The sequence below is a fragment of the Typopeltis vanoorti genome, chromosome 14 (genome assembly GCF_054136105.1).
Source record: "Typopeltis vanoorti isolate ZY-2024b chromosome 14, IOZ_Tvanoo_1.0, whole genome shotgun sequence".
Taxonomy (NCBI): domain Eukaryota; kingdom Metazoa; phylum Arthropoda; class Arachnida; order Uropygi; family Thelyphonidae; genus Typopeltis; species Typopeltis vanoorti.
Window position 1 is genome coordinate 92,398,787 of NC_143562.1, and position 22,916 is coordinate 92,421,702.

General features: G+C 34.5%; 1 protein-coding gene across 4 annotated transcripts in view; it reads right to left on the reverse strand.

Moving 5' to 3' along the window:
- LOC150099760 (protein FAM193A-like) overlaps window positions 1-22,916 on the reverse strand; it is a 342,566-nt gene that overhangs the window by 149,528 nt on the left and 170,122 nt on the right. For 3 of the 4 annotated variants that reach the window (XM_090403637.1, XM_090403635.1, XM_090403634.1), the window contains exons 9-10: window positions 22,494-22,626; window positions 16,083-16,186 (exon numbers count right to left, since the gene is read on the reverse strand). In XM_090403637.1, the coding sequence (XP_090259763.1) occupies window positions 16,083-16,186; window positions 22,494-22,626 (237 nt within the window). The remainder of the gene's footprint in view (window positions 1-16,082; window positions 16,187-22,493; window positions 22,627-22,916) is intronic. The other variant, XM_090403636.1, reaches the window with a different exon arrangement.

The window sequence follows — 22,916 nt, forward strand, 5'->3', positions numbered from 1 at the left end:
TAACTTGAGATCTCATTTAACAAGAAAAATACCACTTTTATTTTTCACTGTCACAATATCCTCTAGGATGCACTCAGTCTAGAATTACAATTTCTATAAAAGACAATATAATTCTGCACAAATATTGTCCATCCAAATTACAATGCATCTTGGACAAATATTCTCCTACTAATAACCTGCCATCTGATACCAAGAGCTTACATAAAAGGCATTTCTGAATGCATCTCAAAGGTTTAAAAAAAAAAAAAAAAAGTTCAATTTCATTCAAAGAACGTTATGAACTCTGCAATCAACCCAATCTGAATCGGAATGATGATTTAAAAATTTCTGAATTCTGGGAAATAGTGACTCCGAACTCTCATCAACAATCCAACATTCAACTATAACATGTATCTGCAATGCTTACATAAACGTTTTTTTTTCTTGTGAATACATGCCCACATACCTTTATTTAAAATTTGTTTGTTTTTTGTAATTGCTCTACCTACCTTATTTTAGAATATGATCCCACTAATACACAGATCAGAACACTTCACAGGCTTCTTAAAAAAGTCACCAATAAACTAAAACCACTTAACTCTAGACCGCCCCAGATAGTGTATCTGGGGGGGCCAATAATTGTCCGGACACCTCCTGTTATTTGAAGTGATGGAACATTCCAGGTTTATTAATAACATAAAAACTGGTGTACAGATGATAGGAAGCAGTATTTCATTGTAGAAGGTGAATACAATTGGTATGGCAAAACAACACAAACTCAGTGACCTCAAGAGAGACATGCCACCAACGTTACAGCCCATCATGGGCCGTAACGTTGGTGGCATGTCTATACATTCCATTGCCACTGAACTGGAGCATCCAAAATCAACGGTTGGCAATGTGATCAACAAATGGAGATGTTCGTGCATCACTAATGCACAAAAATGCCCAGGACAGCCTCCAAAAATGACTGACAGGGACAGGAGGGTGTTAACACAACGGGCATGCAGAAACCAGCTACAATTGGCACAGACCATCCATGATGAGTTCCAGAGCATCAGTAACATCATGGTGAGCACTAACACTGTATGAAAAGAACTCCGTTTACTCAGTTTCTACGGAAGAGCAGCGGCACACAAGCTGAACTTCACAACAATAAATAAGGTGGCTCATCTGGCCAGGTGCAAAGAGCATATGAACTGGACAACTGATCAGTGATTGGTACTCTGGAGCGCCAATAAACTAATAAATCAAGGGTTCACCTGTTTCCAGTTTGATGGCAGGGTGTGGGTGTGGAGGTAGCCTGGTGAATGCTTGTCCACAGTCAAGTTTGGTGGTGGTGGAATAATGGTGTAGGGGTGCATTCAGCTGGTTTGGAGTGGGAATCATGGACACTGGTCATTGTCCATGATTCCATGAAGGCAGCTCAGTACCTTGATATTCTGGATAATCAGCTGCTGCCTATACTGTGGAGTTTTTATGGAATGGACCCATGTTACTATCAAGAAGACAATCTCACGCTCTAATATACTGATATAATGGTCAGTTTTGATGTCTCCTTTTGATTTACTGACGTCCCACTCAAACACATCTTAGACCTTAACCAAGTTTTATTCCCTCCAGATATCTCAGCTCTGTTTCAATTCACCATGAACTCTGGCTATTTTGTTTGGCAAGGAAAATTCTACAAACAGGTAAAGGGGGAAGCCATGGGTTCTCCACTTTCTCTACTCCTGGCCAACTTCTTCATGAAGACCTTGGGGGAAAAAAAGCCTTAAACTTTGCCACAGAAATCCACTGTTTGGCTATGCCACATAGATGATATGTTCTCGATTTGGCTACATAGCCTGAATACTCTCAACATTTCTTAACACATCTAAACAATAAATATCTCAGGATTCAGTTTATCCTAGAAAAGGATAAACTGAATTTACCCCTCCCCCACAATAATATGGGATTATAAAACCCTATATAACAGGGCAAAATTAATCATTTCTGATAACAGCGCCCTAACTACTGAACTGCACATCCTCAACATTTTTTTTAACCAATGGCTACAAACATCCCCCCCCCTCACACACACACACAAAATATTAAAACCCTATTCCATATTATCAGGGGGACATCCAAAACAAAAATTAACAAAAATCCTAAAGAAATACAGCCTTACAACCATTTAAAGACCACATAAAAAATTGGCATCCCTTATCTGCTCCAACAAAGACCAACCACATTCCCAAGACCTACAAGGTCCCTTGCAGTTGCAAACTGTCCTACTACAGCCAAACAGGCAGGATAGCCAATATCAAAATTTCTGAGCACAAGGACTACATCAGTTTCCAGCATTACAGCCGCTTGTAGACCATGCTTTGGAAACCACCACATGATACGCTGGAAGGCCACTCTACTGCACTACAGCAAATACAAATATGAGAGGCTATTCCTGGAATCTATCTCCGTCCTAAGAAACTTCCAAGACCACCTAATTTAACTGACTAAGGGGGTGTCATTTAGGACTCTAGGCCCAACTTTAATTGTGTTTCTTTAGCCTCATTTATCCTGTGTTAGTGGCTACATGCACATATTGTTCTGTGATTCCTGATGATGACAATACTGATATACAGGAAGTATTGATTAAAGTTATAATTAAGAATGTGTATACATTGTAATTTCCTGTAAAATAATAGTTACAAATAGCCAACATAAGCTTTTGTACCAGAATTGCCTTTAGCTATGTTCTCCATTACCATGGGTTCCTATAGTATATATATGACTGGCCAAAGAACAGCAGAACAGAAACATTCTAACTCCTGTTCATTTATTCCTTATTTCATGTAGCAGTCAGTTCTCTGTGTATATTCACTCTGATGATAAAATTTTATTATGTATGCAGTCATGTAATCATGACCAACAAACTGCTATTGCAGTTTTTCTGTTAATTTGGGCCATATAAAAATGTCATCCAAACAGCAAAGTGAAAGCTTTTGTTCCATGGAAAAGTGTCAGGGAAGTAGTATCAGACTGCAAACAAAAGACTGGCTAAATCAAATGGGACTTAAATGGATGAGTAGGGTCTCCGTAGCTCAGTCAATATAGACTCAGTTGATAGAGCCCTTTGGTCAGAAAAACCTGGGTTCGATTCCCGTCCATAACATCAGGAACCTTTATCTGGTCTTTTTTTGAACTAAAGGTGAGTTAGCTGGTCTCATATATAGAGAGAGAGGTAGAGGGTTTTTTCACCCAGAAATTCAGGTTTTTAGTCCCTCAGAACAGGCAAACTGGCTATGTAAACACGCACAGATTTACAGTCATAAAATATATGAGGGCTCAACCTCCCCAAAAGGGACAGTGGAGAAAGGGGGAAAATCCCAAACTAATAAATAAATAAATAAATGGATGAGTAATAACTTGTAGACCCCCCCAGTGACTGCATTTCAAACAATTCCATAAACAAGTGGTCTTAAAAGCAGAGATAGTAATTAACCCATTGCTAAGTCATCCTTCTGTTTGTAGTATTTGTCATGGAAAAATGAGTTGTAGTATTGGTATGATTTCAGTGTCCAAGAAGGAAATAGCTTTTATAACAGTCCTATAGTTTCTGCTCAAAATACATTATCAAACAGGTTAATGATGTCCAGGCTCCACGTTAAGACTTAAATGCAGGGAGAAACTCACGATGGAGAGTTAAGACTGAAATAGTACTGAGAAGGATAAAAAATAAGTTGAACTTTGTTGTAATGAAAAAAAAAAAAAAAAAAACGAGATCATGGCTGTAATGAGCAAAAAGTCAATCTAGGGGCTCCCTCGATGAGTCTAAGGACTCCTTGGAGTTGCCCGTAATAATAATAATAATAAATATTATACAAATTTTGGTAACTATGCAAACATTTTTAATTGTTCAATCACTTGGAATACCTCATTCTTAGAAAAGACAAAAACGAAAGGAGTGACTTTAGCTTTCATCAGATTACAGGCCAGTTTATAACTTAATCATGTTATCTAGCCTCCAGCCCTCCTTCCTTACTTTACCCAACCACTACCACAAATGTAAAATCAGTTAAAGAATTCTTCCATCAGAAATATGTCTACTAAAAGGAAGTATCTCCCATTTTGCAAAAAACTCAAAGTTATTCCCGAGTTAGAACATGATGCAAAAAATGTTGAACTGTGTAAACAAGTTCTTTGTCCTCTTCAATGGTATTGAAATTATACACAAATAAAAATGTTTAGATATCAGTACTGGAAAACAACATAATCAAAACAAAAAAAAATTTAGAAAGTGTGAGCTTGCAAACATCGATGAGGCATTGCTTCAATGGTTCACTACAAAAGGAAGTGACAATTCTCAATAGATGATCCAATCTCAAAGGCTCAAGTGGAAAAATTTGCTAAACAATTTGGATGACAACAACCAAAAACAACAGTTGGCTGGATCGATTTAAAATGAGACATATCATTATCTTGGTTTTTAAAAAGACTAACTGAAATTTTATCCATTCCTGAAAGTGAAAGAACTTAATGGAAATGCTAAACATACACAGTTTAATAACATCGAAGACAAAGATGGGAACATAATCACTGATAAGGAAAAGATAAATGCAAGATGGATGGAGTACTTATCAGATCTCTATGATGATGATAATGGTAACATGATAGATAATTCACGACACCTTAAGTTAAATATAGCAACAGATACCACTCTATCGACAAGAAAGGAGATACGACACATAATCAAGAATCTTCCTAATAATAAATCGCCAGGGTGTGATAATATTCCGGCTGAGCTGCTGAAAGCTTTGACAGACTATAATAATAACTATTCAGTGGAATCCATCCAGGACATCTATAAAATAATAGAATTACCTGAAGTTTTTACATCTATCTGCATACCAATTTCAAAGAAAAATAATGCACAAAATTGTGAGGATTACAGAACTGTGAGCCTAATATCCCATGCATCTAAAATTATTTTAACCGTTGTTAACAAAGAAATTGAAAGAGGCCTTAATCGGTGAATTGAGTGAACAACAGAAAGGCTTCAGAAGAGGAATGGGAACCATTAATGCTATCCTGGAACTAAAAATACTAATAGAAAGATCACTTGAAAGAAATAGGAACATTTACACATGTTTCATAGACTTTCAGAAGGCCTTTGACCATAAAATGTATTAGATAAATTAGACATAGAAGATCATGTATGCACTTAAGATTATAAAAATGATTTACATCAAACAGAAAATGCAGCTGTTTAACTACAGGGCTTCTGTAGTGAAAATAAAAAGAGGAGTTAGACAAGGTTGTATCCTTTCACCAAATCTATTTAATATCTATAGTGAGAGTAATAAAAACAATTGAAAAACAAAAAATACAGATATACTACAGAGAATGAGAACACAGAGATTTTTATTACAGGAAATGAACCAGAGAAAGGTGAGATTGGCAGGACATGTACTGAGAAGTTCAGCAGAATAGCGGATACTAACAGTTTTAGAAGAGAAAAATTTTTTTTTTACCTCATGAAAAGGATCAAGAGGTAAAAAATGAAGGACATGGTATGAAGATATAAGATCATGGACAGGATCACATGGCTATGCAGAAACAAAAAGGAACGCCACCAACAGAGAACTGGAAGGACATGGTGCTGCACCCTCTCACTGAGGAAGCTACATGATAATGAAATTATATTTGTTATTAATTAGTACTGTTTTTAATTATGGAGAAATAAACTGTTTAGTATTAAGTGTATGGTTTTAAAATTATGGACAAATAAATTGTGTTCAATATTCAGTGTATTGCAGTTTACACAAGCATATTCATATAAATAATATCTGGGTATGTAAATATATTATTTTTTCTCTCTAATATTTTTTAAATCTATTTTTTATCAATTTATTGAGAACTTAAAAAAAAAAAAAGGTAATTTAACTCATCAATGATATAGTGAGTAATGCTTATAATGAAGTCTTGTCAGTCCCATTGTGCTCATAACTAAGTTCAATTGCACTATTTAATCATCATCATCAAATTCCTCACATGTACACTTCTTTCCTAACAGGATATTATGATAGTACTACATGAAAAACTTACATCATTACTAACTACCTATCAACAATTTTTCTCCAAATCAATCTTATCTATCAAGACTCCAACATCATTAGATCTTATATTTCTGTATTCTAAGGCACTTTTTATTGTAGTAATCCAACTATCTTGGTCTTCCTATGGGTCTTTTTCCTGCAAACCGAGCAGAGAACACTTGTTTTACTAATCTTTCCTCTCCCATTCTGACCATACCACCTGAGATTAGCTCTACTAACACATTCCTGGATGCTAGCAATGTCAACTTCTTTCCTAATACAGTAAACTCTCGATTTAACAGACCCCAATTCAATGGACTTCGGATTTAACGGACATAATTTGGCAAATAAATAGAGATAATGAAATAATTAATAAAAATAAATAATACAATAGTTAATCGGAAGAGATTGGCGGTGTTTATAAATTGTGTCATCGGATACGTTCACATATATTCGTGATATTTCTTGCATACTCGTAATAGTTCACACACATGCATGTGCTTTGGTTCAGTAGCGTTGCTAGTGCAAAACACGTGATGTTCTGCACTAGCAATGCTACTGATATTAATCATTATTAATATCAGTTAATATGTCTGGGGTTAAAAGAAAATGAGTAAACTTGACGATAGCACAGAAACTTGAGTTAATAAGTTGGAAAGTGGTGCATCTGTTGCTCATGTTTGTTTGCGAACTTTACAGGGTGGAAAAACAAACAGTTTCGGACATACGCAAAAATAAAGAAAAATTTACTCAGTTTTTGCTAAAATATAATGTTGAGATTCCAAAAGTGGTTTCACTGTGGCAGATAAGAAACATGTAAAGTTGGCCAAACATAAGAATTTAGAAGGAGTTTACAAGTGGTTTTGTTCAACAGTGGTCTAGTGCCGTTGTTGTTCATGGTGTTGAACTAAGGTCGGCTGCTGAAAAACTGGCACAACATATGGGCATACAGTTCCATGCGAGCGATGGGTGGCTTGGAAGATTTCATAAACACCATGGCATTACGAACAGCCAAACATGTGTTGAAGTACTGAGCACCAATACTGAACAAGTTGAGCCCTTCAGAAAATACATCAATGAAGTCATTGAATCTGAGGGTCTTCAAAATTTATTTTTGTCTCAAGTTTAGAATGCAGATGAGACTAGCCTGTTCTATTATGCTGTTTCCGAAAATACCCTCGTGAACAAACATGAAATTAGCATGCCTGCAAAATAAACAAGGAGTGCATTTCAGCCCTACTTTGTACTAATGCCGAAGGTAGTTGGAAGAGCACGAAAGCCTTGTGCTTTGAATAATGTTATGAACCAGTTGCCTGTCATCTATTCCAGCTCAAAGAATGCATGGTTTGCAAGTGACATTTATTCCGACTGGTTATTCCATCACTTCATAGCTGAATTGCAAAACTACCAAGAAGAGGTCCTGAAAATCTCTCCTGAAGATGTAAAAGCTATTTTACTTCTTGATAATGCATCAGGAAGTAAAATAGCTTTCCGAGGTTCGGAAACCTCCGATTTCCATGAAACTTTGATGAGAGCTGGTGATAACATCAATGAGAATGACATTGAACAATGGTTAAACATCGACGAGGGCAACCCAGGCTACCAAATTCTCAGCCAGGAAGAGATTGCTGAATATGTTCTATGGAGCGATCAAGAGGTTGACAATGAGGAAGGAGGAGAAGAAGCAGTTCCAGCTGGTCTGAAACTATCAGTGGTTAGAGAACACATGGACAACATCATCTTGATCATAGACACATCTTCAGATCCAGAGGTGAATGCTCATTACGAACATTTTGGGCAATTTTGATCGCTAATTATTAAGAAACAGTATAAAAGTGGAAAGCAATTGAAACTCGATGTTTCTTTCAAGCCCAATCCTCAGTAAAATGGTATTTACATAAAAATGTCCTCATTAAAATATATTAATTGTTCTAGGAAAATTTGCTGTAAACATTTCACCATAAGAGATTTTGCAGTAATTTTAGTAAATAAGCAGTTAAATTATAAAATCATTAAAAAGGCAAATCTTTATTAACGCGAATGTCATCGATACATAACATAATGAAGTCATTTAAAAATTATGCAAATTAAAAGATGCTGCATAAATAATTAACTTTTTGCTGCAGATCGTATTGAAGCACTTGTCGCTGAAGTCTTGTATTAACATCGTTATACTTTTTCATTTCTACTGTGTCTCCTCGATTTGCATCACACTTTTCTTCTTTGCTAAACTTTCTTCTCTCATCAACTTAGCTATGAGTTTCCAGATACTTGGATGCATGTTGGTAATGGAGCTTTGCATTGCATTGCGGAACCCTTCTATACTGTTGTTCATTCTTGGCAAATATTCTGGCAAAGTGATTAAGAAAGAAAGAAGTAGCTATGGTTCAACTCTTTAAAGTTCAACTAAAGCACATGACCATAAACTTCTTATGTCAGAAAAGTTCATGTAGCAACGATGTGGACATATTTCAAAATGGGAAAACATACGCTTCGACTAATTTGTGTTTACTGTTTCTGAGGAAGGATCTAGTAATTTTTTTTTTTTTTTTTAAATTAACTTAGAGATGACAGCCAGTATAAAGAAAAGGCTAGTTCTTGCTGGTGATGTACATAGCAGAATAAGATATGAATCTCAGCTTCAGGTTGGAATACAGACGCAGCTCTATTACCATAAAAGCTTTGCTATTTTTTGTAAATTTTCATTTTAGTGATCTTTATATAACTATTTGGTTCATTTCTCTCCTACTTCATTCCCTCAAATTTATTAACATAAGGGAGTCAAATACTGACCCCATTATGTTAATATTAAGAATACAAGATCAGGAGATTTGACCCCTGATCACACACTTGTTAGTCATGCCTAACAATAATTGGGCATGACTTTGCTCTTGTGCTCGATTTTAATGGCTTATTAAGCCATGTTTTTAACTCCTGATAATATCAATAATATACATAATGAAATATTCTAGTATAATTAATATACAGCGGGCACTGACTACAGCAAACACCACTGCAGTCACAACCTATGTCCCATAGAACTAATAAAAGCTTACTATTACAAGCAGCAGTGATTCAAAATCTTCTCAGTAACAAACCGAATTTCTTAACAAATGATGTCACAATCAAATGACAAAAGTAATGGCAAGAAATCATTCAGAATGTGTTAGAATAAATATTACCATATATAATTAAAGGAAATGGCAGGCCCAAATGAAGAACACAGAACAATGCATGACAGAAAGAGTACAAATGCAAAACAATAATGTAAGGCATATAAGAAAGATAATTATGAATTTGTAAAAATGAAAATGCAGAATTAATGTTTAAATTTTTGAAATGTTAGCTTAAATTAATATCACTTACCTGAAATCTTCATAATTAACTAAATATGTGTAGACTGTATATCATTAAAATCAAAAATTACATATTCAAATAGTTTTTCACCTTATGATAAAGAATCTTTAAATAAAGAGATGCTACCCACACAAATTCATAACTTTTAATTAAACTTTCGATTAAAGAAATACTATATATTGTGCTACATTTCTTTAATTCACAGTTCTAAGATCAATATCAGTATCAGATTTATAGTATCAATTTATGCCAGTTAAAACTGGTGAAAAAGATATCCTTGATGTATGGAATAATTACTTCGAAAAATTGCTACACAAAACAATCAATGACAGCACAGTAGTAAAAAACACTCAATAGGCATGTAATCAGGAATACATATCCATACTTGTAGAAAAAGTCATCAAAAGCCTGAAATGTGGAAAGGCAACAGGAGTAGAAAATATTCCACCAGAAATGCCCAAAGGTCTTACAGTGGTTGTGTTAAATTATAGTATTGGTAATATAATATTATAACTGTGTTAAATTATAATGTTAAAATATAATATTGTACAAAATTTTCCACCTCTTTTGTTCTGCTATAATTGCCTTTTTTGAGTAATTATAGCCAATGTATTTAAAATAAGGGACACTCCTAAACAAAAACAGGCTATAATAGCCATAATTATAATAATAGTGTTTAAGAGGAGTAGCATGGGAATTTTCCTAGAAGCTATACCTAATTTATAATATTGGTTTATAATTTAATTGTTAATTGACGTCGACTGCACCATTCTAATATTCTACGTCTATTATCAACTTTTAATTTCAATCAACCGCACCTTTGTTATTCTTTTACACATGCACCTTAGGCCTAACTTACTTCTACTTTACTCAGTCATAACTATGATCTGCTTAAGATAGACCTATTAATCCCTTATAATCTTCTTTATGTTCCCGCTGCTAGTGAATGACCTTCGTTATTAGTCTATCCATGATAAACAGGTTACCAACTCTCAAGCTATGCAATTAGAAAAATTTATTTGTTTAACGACTGTGCCATTCTAATTTGTATATATAGCTTGAGAATTAAAGTATGGAACATGGGCAAGATCAAATTTAACATACACAATCTCTTATAGCTAGTAGTGTCAATTTTTAATCAAACAAGTTCACAGGTTCACTAATTTTTTGGGAGATAGTGCATTGGCAATAGATCAGGCAAGTTAGTTATATAAACAAAACATCTTATTTTGATCTTAGTATGAAACTGCAATTCACAATGTAAGAGGGAGAAAATCTCTTTCTCAACCTAGTCATATACTCATTAAGTGTAACATACAATTAACTTTCTCTTACAAAACACTTGCTTAACCCTTTATATTGTTAACTCATCTATATTTAACATAGTTATTCCTTATGTGCTAACTTAGCTAATTTCTGTTCATTCTATATACAAAATTTACATTAGTTTCCTTTCATGACCACAACTGTTTACTTAACTAGTTATTAACAATTTCCTGTAAGCACTTACACGCATAAATTCCAACAGTAAGCTTTTAAAACATTAACAAAATTTATGCTTACTTACAGTAGCCTTTATAGATACAGTCCAGTTAACATGAACAATTCTTCAGCTAGGTTTGCTTAACCTTGTGACCTTTTCCTGGAATACGACTGCTGACTAGATGATATGGCAGTTCTTCACTCTTGCAGTTGCTGGGAAATTTAGATAGATTTTTCTGTCGGAAACAGGAAATGAACTGCCGATGTCTTCCGCTATGCCCACGGATGGCTGTATGCTCCGAGCATATTGTTGCAATCTGGCTGGAGTTCCATCGATATACAGTCTCACCTTAACCACTAAACTCTGTCCACCAAAAGGGACCAGCACCAGAAGCCTCCAAAACTCAGGAAGGAGAGTGATAGAGTGATGAGTGAGAGTCTCCTAAATCCTCTATTCTCTATATTTTTAGAGCCCTCTCAGCCCTCTTAAATATCTTATCTCATTCTATGTAACCACATAATTGTTGCCAGGATCACCTACTGGCAAAGTGACGTCACATCGGCAGGCTCCGTGCAAGACACTATATCGTGGGTGCATATTTTTATTTTGCAAGATCTTGCGAATGTTTGTTTATGCGCAGTCATTGTTATAATCTCCAATAATCCTCTTTCCTTCATTTTACATGCAACAAAGATAATACAGCTTATCTTGCACTTTTACAGTAGAATTTAACATTCATACAATTACTACATAAATTCATATTTTATATATGTGGACACCTCTGTAAAATCGAACTTCAGAAATTTAATTAAATTTTTCACGAGAGATTTTACAGCTGCACTGCATAGTTCAGTAGGCCTGGACAGAGAGATAAATTCCAGATGATTGGAACAGAGCCTTCATAGTACCCATATATAAAAAGGAAAATAAAACTGAATGAGAGAATTACAGAGGTATTTCCCTACTCAGTGTTCCTGATAAGATTTATGCAAGTATACTTGAGAAACAGTTGAGAAGGATTGTGGAAGGGAAGCTTGGTGAAGAACAAGCTGGATTCATGCCAACTAGAGGCTGTCAGATTTTCACTTTACAATAAATAGTTGAAAAATCACAGGAATATAGCAAAGATCAGTGTTTAAGTTTTGTAGACTTGCAAAAGGCATGTGACGAGGTGCCAAGAGAAAACTAATCAAAATGCTACAGTTCTATCTATCTATTTCGTGTGGGGATTCAACAGACGTGAGCCCCTTCTTACAGGGAAGTATGGCACCACCTCAATCCTCCCCATTTTGATCTGGGCTCAGGACCGACATAGCTGACAATTCAGACCTATGGCTGGAGGGATTGTCTTAGGTATTCCTGACTGTATCCATGTGTGTTCATGGGGCCAGTTTGTGGGATGAAAAATCCCAGCTAAACTGGGGAGAAAAACCTTGCTGTCCATGCCCAAGAACAGCTAACTTGGCTATGTCTGAGAAAGATCCTTAAGCTCCTCATGTCAGGGACAGAAATTGAACCCAGGACACTCCTTTCCCAAGCATATGGTTGTGAAGCGCATAGCCACTCCACTAATGGCACAGACCATGCTACAGTTGTATGATGTCAATGGAGCATTATATCAAGCAATACCTAGTCTTTATTTCAGTTGTAAATCAGCAGTTAGAATTGAAGGAAGTGCAGGAAATAGGTTTCATGTTAAATCTGGTGTCAGACAAGGATGTATATTATCCCTTCTGTTATTTATTACCTATATGGATCACATTATGAAGGAAAGTGGTATTAAACCTGATATCAAAATTACTCTTTGCTTTATGCAAATGACGTTATACTTTTAATAAATCCAGTACAAGTCTGCGAGATTCGATGAATAAACTGAATAGCTGCCAGCAATAACAAGACAGAGACAATGAAAATATCAACTGCATTGTGAATGGAGAACCTATAGAACAAGTAAAACATTTCAGCTACTTAGGCACGATTTTTAGTGAAAATGGTAAATTAAATATGGAAATAGACAACAGAATCAATAAAGCTGGAATTGAAGGAAGTGAAATGAATAAATTTATATGGAATAAGAGAGAAATTAGTCAAAATACTAAATTAGCTATATACAAGACAGTGTTCAAACCAATTTTAACTTATGGATCTGAGAGCCGGGTCCCCAAATATGAGAGGCCTAAGAAAGATTAAAAGCATGAACAGATGGCATCAATGACAACATCATATTAAAAATTAGGAAATGTTAGTAAATAAAAATTTAGCAATATTAGAAAAGAACTTAACATTGTTAGCATCCAGAATGTGTTAGCAGAGCTAATCTCAGGTGGTAGTCACTTAAACAGAATGGGAAAGAAAAGATCAGCAAAACAAGTGTTCTCTGTCAGGTTGGCAGGAAAAAGACCCAGAGGAATACCAAGATATAGGTGGATTAATACAGTGAAAAGTGCCTTAGAAGACTGAAATATAAGATCTGACAATGTTCGAATCTTGACAGAAAACAGATTGATTTGGAGGAAAATTGTAGATAGGAAGTTGGTAATGATGTAAGTTTTTCATGTACTATCATGTCCTGTACACACCTTGAGGGTAATATCAGCAATTTGATGATGATGATTTATGCCAGTTGTCTATTATTAGGCCACTGTCCAATTAGGAAGCTGACTTGCTCACATCAGCTGTGCCAATTACTCCTCTTCCTTCCCTTAAAGTGATGTTTATAATTTATGTTCCCTTCCTCTTTGTAACTGGAGATGACCAATTCTCAAGTTGACTGACTGCTGTGTTTTCAGTTTGGTATATAGTGCACATATTTAGTTTATTAAAAAGATTTCAGATAAGTAATATTCTGAAATTTAAACATTAATTCTGATTTTCATTTTACAATATATGAAACACTTTTAGTACCTTCTTTCTTATATAGCACCCATAATTTTTTGTATTCTGTATGATTTATAAACATGCCAATCCCTTGTGTTCAGTCATCACTGCACAACTTCCTATCATTTCCTTTGTTTGTGCATAGTTCCTGCCATATATGTCAATATATAATTTCCCACCATTTCTTCTATTTTCTTCCAAAAATGACCACATGTGTCAGGTGGTCATTATATCAATACAACATCAGAAATAAACATAAAATAGCTTAACTAGTTTTATGCACACACACACACACACAGGCAACTTTGTTAAGAGTGTGCTTATCAGAGTAAACAGCTAGAGACATAAGGTATCATGTTGAAAGTTTTTTTTTTTTTTTTCACTTGGTTAGACTATAATAAATTTAGTTTAATCCTTTATCCAAGTGTAAGCAAACAAAGTTTGCATCTGAAGTATCTTCAGGACTGAGGAAACTCATGGTAAAGGTAGAGCAAGCTCTCATCAATACTTATCTTAGTATCTCCCATGATGCAAAGCACATCTCCTTGCAGACATGTATAATGCTATGCATTAAGGGAAGGGCCACTACCCAGACCGGTTTCGTCCTTTCTTGAGGTCTTGTCAGTGGGAGCCAGACCCAGAGGTGGTGATACTAAGGTGGAAGTGATGGAGATTTGTTTGCTTACACTTGGATAAAGGATTAAACTAAATTTATTATAGTCTAACCAAGTTAAAAAAAAAAAACTTCCAGCATCTTTCTCTAAATTCAGAGTAATTTAATAATAATCTGGGTAGTAGCCCATCCCTTTTGGCAACTCGTATAGGTAAATATGACTTCTCCATTGCTTCCACCTTGGTATCACCCCCTCTAGGGTCTAGCTCCCACTGACAAGACCTCAATAAAGGTCGAAACAGGTCTGGGTAGTTGCCTTTCCCTTAATGCATAGCATTATACATGTCTGCAAGGAGATGCGCTTTGCATTATGGGAGATACTAAGACAAGTAGTGATGAGAGCTTGGTCCACCTTTACCACGAGTTGCCTCGGCCTTCAAGATACTTCAGGTGCAAACTTTGTTTGCTTACACTTGGATAAAGGATTAAACTAAATTTATTATAACATAATGTATCACAGTATAATCATTGCATGAAAATAGGTTGTATCAGCTAGTACTGTTGCATACTACAACATGATATTTACTTTTTTATAGCAAGAACTGCTAACATAAGATTTTTGACAAAGTGCAGGATCATGCATTCATTCTTACTGCATTGTGTGGAAGTGCATGGCATTTAAGCTTTTTTTTTTACATTTTCTAACAAATTCCTTTCTGTTTCCTGCTATTTACTTTGTTTTTTAGGAATGCAGTGGGGAGAAGAGAAAGGAGAGGTCAATCTTTTTTTTTCTTTCTTTCTTAAATTCAGTATAGTATACACTGCATAATAGCAAACTATTTCTACCGCAAGTGTCTATAAATAAATCAGCTAATGGCTTTTATTCCTGTATAGGTGAGGCCATTTTAGCCCTATCTAACTTTTGGAGACTGAGTGAACAGTTCAATCTCCACTGGTAGCCAAACAGAGATAGCTGGCCCAAGGCTATCACTAATTTAATTGGCACACAGCGAAGAGACAACTAACAAGTGCCATCTCATAGTCCTTAACACAATATTTTTAATTTCTGAAAACAGTGTGGGTTTCATGGTCGATTTTCTTGAGTTTATGGAACAAAAATCCCAAGTTTTTGGGAGAAAAAAATCCCCTTGCCCATGCCAGAGATCAACTAACTCAGGAAACAGTCGAAAAAAGGCTTAGAAAATGTTGCTTTAGTTGGCGACTAGATTTGAACCCAAGCACCGTGGAGTGCAAATGCCACGTCCACTGAGCTTCACAAGCAAGTGTCTCCTGTAATCATATTTGTCCCATTGAAAAAACAGATGAACAAAGGTAGTTATATTGAAAATTTGGAAATGAATATAACAACTGTGCTATAACTTAATAAAATTTGCTTTATTATGTCATTGAATGTTTTATCCTGCACAGTTATTCAAGTTCAGAATTGTAGAATTTACAACTCGTGTATGTACACACACACAGTTCACACTTCTGTGCAGTAACTTATAGAAAGATATCTTGAAAAGTTACTCTGGATTGCTAGGAAATTATGCCAGAAACTAAACAGAAGCAGAAGTAATAATTTTTCTGCAATCATTTTTTTCAACTACTGACAGCTTTCCAAAAACTACCACTATGAAATATTTAACCTTATTTACATATTGTAAAATATTTATTAAAAATTTTATGTACTCACCTATATCCAAGATTTGGCAGATTTAGGAACTCTTCCTCTAGCACCTTAAAATGGGCATTAAAGGAATCCCAATCAATGATTGATTGCTTATTTCTCATTGCAGCCTAAAATCATATAAATGCCCTAAATGCACTTATTACTAAAGTTAAACAGAAATAAAATTATTAAACCTATCTAATAAACAAAATTACTGTATGACATTTATTATCCATGTTTTGACAAACTCATTTAATGATATTTCCAGTATAACCTACAAGAACAAACACTAATAAAAAATCTTTTTGTAGAATTATGGAAGCAAACATGTTAGAGCTTATACTTTAATTAGAATAAAATAACACATTCAGACCTGTATAACAAGATCATCATGAGGATCTCTCTCTCTCTCTCTCTCTCTCACACACACACACACACACACACACACACACACACACACACACACACACACACACACACACACACAGGGATCCAAGTCACATCAGGATACTCTACAGTGAGCCACAGCAAAATTCTGACCATAGCATGACCTCCAGTGAGGGGGGGAGAATAGTAATAATTAAATGCATAAATATTATATATCAATAAAACTACCTCAGTGGCTGTTCATTTGGGTTTATTTAGTTTCTTATAATCCAGTTATTTAAGTTCTGTTTAACACCTGAGGATTAATGGCTCTGTATTCAGTATCAATTTCTATTCTTCCTGGTTCCTGTAATCAGTATATAGATTATTTATGCTTGGAAAAATATGAGTACTTTTCCAAATACTGCACAAGTTGCAGATGGGCCATCCAAATTCTTGGAACTTCTACACTATTAATTTTGTTATGATTGGGTTAATGGTTTAGCATCCCACAGATTACTTTGCATCAGTACCAAGTTTTGACACAAACAAATTACTGAAGGATCGAGGATATTAATTCTGTGGTGGTGCATATAATCAGAAAGGGCTGATTTTCCATAATGAAGGAATTTAATGTATCATATGTTTCTTTTCATTTTGAGACTGTACATTGTTTTACCTATATAGGATAAGTTACACGTGCACTGGTTCTGGTATAGATCTAGATGGACAAGAGAAGGAAGGGAATATTAGAGGAGATAAGTGCACTATTAATTTTTTGGTGGTTTAGATGTGGCCTTCATGTTATATTTTTGCAGTATTCTATTTTTTTTTCAATACTCCCCAAATATAAGGAATGGCTATAGGCTTATTGCAAATTTTTTTGATTGTTTTGTTTTTGGTTGCATTTTTGTGGATTGATTTTCATGTTGTAACCATTTTTTATGAACATTTTGGTAATTAATTGAAACTCATTGTGCAAAGCAAATTGTTAGAGCTCAATTTTGGGAATGCTAATGCCTCCTAGTTTTTGTGGTTGATAATGGTAGAAGTCTTTATATTAGCCTGTCCGTGTAGATAATAAAAGTGCTCTAACAAGGTAGTTTAGTTTGTCTCATTAATTCTACAAAATTAACTGATCCCCATGTAACCATGGAAGAAAGAACTACTAAAATTGTTTATTCAACCAGTTTTCAAAGCTGTATGACATACATCATCATGAATAAACTGCATTTTGAAAATACATATTAAAAGATTGATTTCTATAACATATTCAAAAATTTGTTTCACAGTGGAATATGGAAAACAGGACACTTCCTTTACTAGACATTCTGACCTCAATTATTTAGATCAAAACATACTATCCTTTGTGGTACAAAGAATATTTTAGAAAAAATATTCAGAAATAGAGGATATTTACATGCTACTTCACATCGTGATCCTGCCCAGAAGCAAGTCAGTAAGGCAAAGATAGAGAATGCACCTTATCAAGTGATAACCACAAAAGAGAACAGGAAATGGTTCACCACATCAAGGCACTGCTAAAGAATGATTATAATCTTAAAACTATATTATCGTATTATCAGTGTGAAACATCTGATGCTACCAAAACTTACTAGAATGCCACATATTGTATTCAACAGCTATGATCAGAAATTTAGAGACGCCATTGAAACGATAAGTTGTCTTATTTATTTTGAACCAACTATACTACTTAGTACAGATCAAAGGTGCTAAGAAATTGAGAACTATGTTATGAGACACATTATGGAGCACAGCTCAACCATACAGCTTTGTGTCTGGTATCTCAGCATGATGTTCACCATCAATTTAACTGCAGTTCTATATGTGGCAGTTTATTTTTTATGAATCAATCTGATACTATATTAAGTCTCTTCAAATTACATTTTATTCCTGATGATGTAAGCCACAGAGCATACGAAACTAGTTGAATAAACAATTTTTTATTAGTATTTTCTCCTTGTGGTTCATACTGTAAATAATATCAATAATTAAACCACAGAGGCATAACATCACCAAAAACTAATTTAAAACATTTAATGATGAACATTAACATTTGAGTCCTTAGTATGATGACTGAATTCAAATGAAATATAGCTGAACCATTATAAATCGTATAATCTTGAATCTGAATCAAGTGTTAAACATAATCAAAACATCGTACAGAAAAGAAATTTTGCAGCCATTTTGCTGAAACAACTGAGGTCATAATTATAATTCATCAGTGCAATTCTGACCCACTAATTATATCTCTCACCTCTGTCTCTAAGGCACCATGGACTTAAATATTAAATACAAATGAAATGTAATTTAAGTTATTAAATGGAATCATAAGTATAAACGATACAATGCAATTTTTTCACTGCTTTTATGATTCAGAATAATATCTATAATTTTAGAGCCAGTATATGAATAACGGGTGTTTCTTCATCACTTGGCAGATTTTCTTCATTAAGCCTACTTGTTATATCAAAGAGGGTCCTGTAACACTTTACACATGCTAAAGCAACACAAGAACTTCTTTCCTCTTTCCTTTGGTACGCCCTGTAAAGTCACTGTCAACATTTCCATCAGGAGAATTGTCAAAAGTCAAGACAGGCCACAACCTATGCCAGCATTTCTTAAGTGTTGATGATTGTACATTCTTCCAGTCAAGCACTGAACTAAAGCACTTCTTTCATATTAAATTCTTCAATAAATGTCTATACAAGCTTGAGCACTTACGACATCTAACAAAAATTTCATGAAACTTGAGTGATACTTTGCATTCACAGGACATACATTCCGTTGTCTTAGATAAGAGATGTAGAGTTTGATTTTACATACACATATTTAAACATATGTGTATTTAAAATTAAATAAATAAACATATATTTCTAATGTTTATTTATTTGTATAAAGATATTTCTTAGCTGTGAGGATGAGCTAAACGGTTATTCAGAACGAGAAGAATTTTGCAATCTTCTGGTAGACCTACATATGAGCAAGCGTGCCTGGGCTTCGGGCTTTTTTTTTTTTTTTTTTTTTAGGGGCCTCTAATCATTCTGCTAAGCTAAGGTGGCCTCATTCTAAGGATTCCGCCTTGCAAGAACATCATACATAAGTTAAGTTTAAAATAATCCTTTATTACTATGGAGGTCACTGAAGAGCACAATAGGCACATCATGCTTCATGAGTTCAAAAAGGCAACAATGCTATTAACACTGTGCATGAAGTGTATGTATGGCAATAATATTTTGAATGTGCAAAAGTGCCAGTAATAGTTCCAAATATTTTGACAGGAGGGGTTTTAGTTTGAAAGACTCCCCTCGTTCTGGATGCCCTCTCTCTCTCTCGATAATGACATGCTGGAAGCCGCTATTGCAAGAAATGCCAATGCAACTGTTGAAGATTTAGCAAAGATCTTAATTAATCATCATTGACATCCATCATAATTTGCAATAACTTGGAATAGTGTCTAAGCTCAGCAAGTGGTTTCCTCGTGAACTGACAAACAACAATCGAAGAGAGTGCATCAACATCTGCAATGCCCTTCATTCTCGAGAGGTTCAATTTCCATTTTTCAATATGTAGTCACCAGTGATGAAAAGTGGATACTTACAAAAAATGTTAAATGTTGAAGGCAGTGGGTTCATTCAGAGGAACAAGCTAAACCTTAGCTGAAATAAGACTTTTATCCTCAAAAGGCTTTGTTAAGCATTTGGTGGGATATGGTTGGAATTATACACTTTTTTGAACTCTTGCAAAAAACCAAACAATCACAGGTGAAGCATACTGTGAAAAACTAAAAGAAAAGAGGTGTTCTTTGGTCAATCGAAAGGGTGTTGTTTTTCACCATGTAAACATGTGTCCTCACAGTGCAAGAATCACCTGTACCAAGATTGAGGAACTCGGCTGGGAAAAGCTTCCACGTCTCCACCGTATTCTCCTGATTTTGCAACCCTCAGATTACCACTTATTTCGAAATTTGCAACATTTCATTAATGAAAAACAATACGATACATTAGAGGCTCTGAAACTGAGCCTATGCGACTTCTTGGCTTCCAAACCTCCTGAATTCTATAGAAATGGCATTATGAAGCTTTCACAATATTAGAAGAGCATTACTGATTCAAATGGAGAATATATACTTCATTAAATTAGCAAGTGATTTATCTTTTATATCCTTTCAAAACTTAATGCTAAAAACAACATAGTCTGGGTTTCCAGACTATGCAAAAAATAAATAAATTAATTAAATAAAACAAGAGATTCCTTATCTGTTTCCAACCTCAGCACACATGTGTTATGGCAGTCCTGAGACTGCATACAATGGAAGAGGAGGAGGAAACTAAAAACCCTTTGGGAGCTATTGAACTTACAGATATGAATTAACGGGAAATTTGTTTATCTTTCAGGAAGATCTGTTTCTGAATTGCTAGGTTTCAAGTTTTGTTATTATTGTGCAGCAAACACTTTTCTGAGGATCTCAAAAATCACTATTTGATGAAAGTTTTTAAAATTTTTGATAAAATCAATTTATCATTTAAATGCTGATTAATGCACTATAACAGGGATGGGCAAGTTCTTTGGTAATAAGAGCTGCATATAATACATTTTTGAATGTTCAAGAGCCACAGAAAATGTTATTTTTAATTGTATTTATAAATAATAAAAAATACAACTACATAGTAGTCCTACTCACCAAAGAAGAATATGTTTAATCTCTACTCGTTGAAGGCTTTGATTGATTCTTCATTTGCGCAGTTAATAGTTTAAAATCTGGCTGGTAGGATGTCAAAGCTGTTCTAAGAAGCTCGGAAAGGTGGCTGTTAGTGAGAATAGCACAATGTTTTGACTTGGCAAATTTCATTACAGAGAAAAGAGATTCACAGCAGTAAGTTGTCCCAAAAACAGATTAGTCAGAAGCCAGTTTTCTGAAGATTGGGATACTTTGCTTTTGGGATTTGTTTCCAAAAATCAGTTACAGATGAGCTTTTATATACTAGTTTCAAACCCACATCTTCCTGCAGCTCAATAAGCTCTGTCTCTATTGAAGCAACATCCACGGTAAAAGGTGCAACAACAGGACATCCATCATTGATGACATCAATCACAAAAGGATTCACAAGAAATTCAAAACATGGCTTTAACTATTTTAGTTTCTCAAACCTATTCTCAAAATCATTATAAAGTGTTTCTAAGTTTCCTTCGTATTGTTTCAGTTAAAATCGTCCTCCCAAGAAATTGGTTAAACACTAATTTCTTGTTCGTATTTCTCTTTTATACTCTTCTGTTGCTCAGTCATTTTAAACAAGGATTTTATAATTTTCACTAAAATCAATCATTAATCTTTATTAATCAGAAAAGTACTTATCTACACTAAAATTCACTAGTTATGTTCCGCTACCACCACAAGCACGTAACTTCTATGTACTGCATGAAGAGTGATGACGTAGAGTCCAGGCAACAGAGGCGGTGAGTAATGCAGCGATCATAGTAGTCACTTTTAGAACTAATTTTGGCTGGAGCGACACAGGCCATAAAATGTCAAAACACTTTTTACCAACCAAATACAATAATAAAATCCACATTAACAACCCTTTTGACTGGTATCATTTAAAAGCTAAAAATGTAAAATTTCAAAATATATGTTTTTTACTTATCTTTAAAGCATTTACGAAATAAAATATTCTAATATTAGTACACACTGTACTACTATAGATTATTAATATAAAAGTTTAGAAAAAATGGCAATGAAAACCAGTATTGTCTTGGGAGCTGCAGTTTGCCCACCCCTGCACTATAACCTGAATAAATTTTCTTTATTTTATTTTATTTTCTTGCCTGAATATTTCTTTACTGCAGACTTAATTCTAGTAAAAACAGAATTAATGCAAGTCACTGAACATATTTGTCACTGAACTGTCAATTCTATGTAGCTATGGTGAAATTATATAAAAAAATATTATATTATGAGATTATATAAAATGATCCTCAATAAAACTGCATAATATGCAAGTAATTCAATATTAACATATATATATATATATATATATAATTACCCACCTGCTTATGGCTGAAATCAGCAATCAACTTTTCAGCTTCTTTCCAAAGATATGATATTACCCTCATTTCATCATTTAGCTTCTTCATTGCAGAACTAGTAGCACTAGAATGTTCTTGGTTCACATTTTCTAACCTATGATGAAAAATTAAAAAAGTTTGGGGGGGAGGGAACAATTAGCATGTTTATCTTAAATCTACAGGGATAGTTCTTCACAACATACATCCTGTTAGCAATATCTGAAGGCAAGATTTGAGATATGACAGAAATACTTGATCTTATTCCTGTACACAACAGGACCAAATGTTTCTATTTTAATAACAATTTAAACCAAAATCAATGCTTATGTTAATATTATGTGAATAGCTTTTCTGTGTAAGAATCAAATACCATGCACTCATGATACTATCTTTAAACAAATGTAA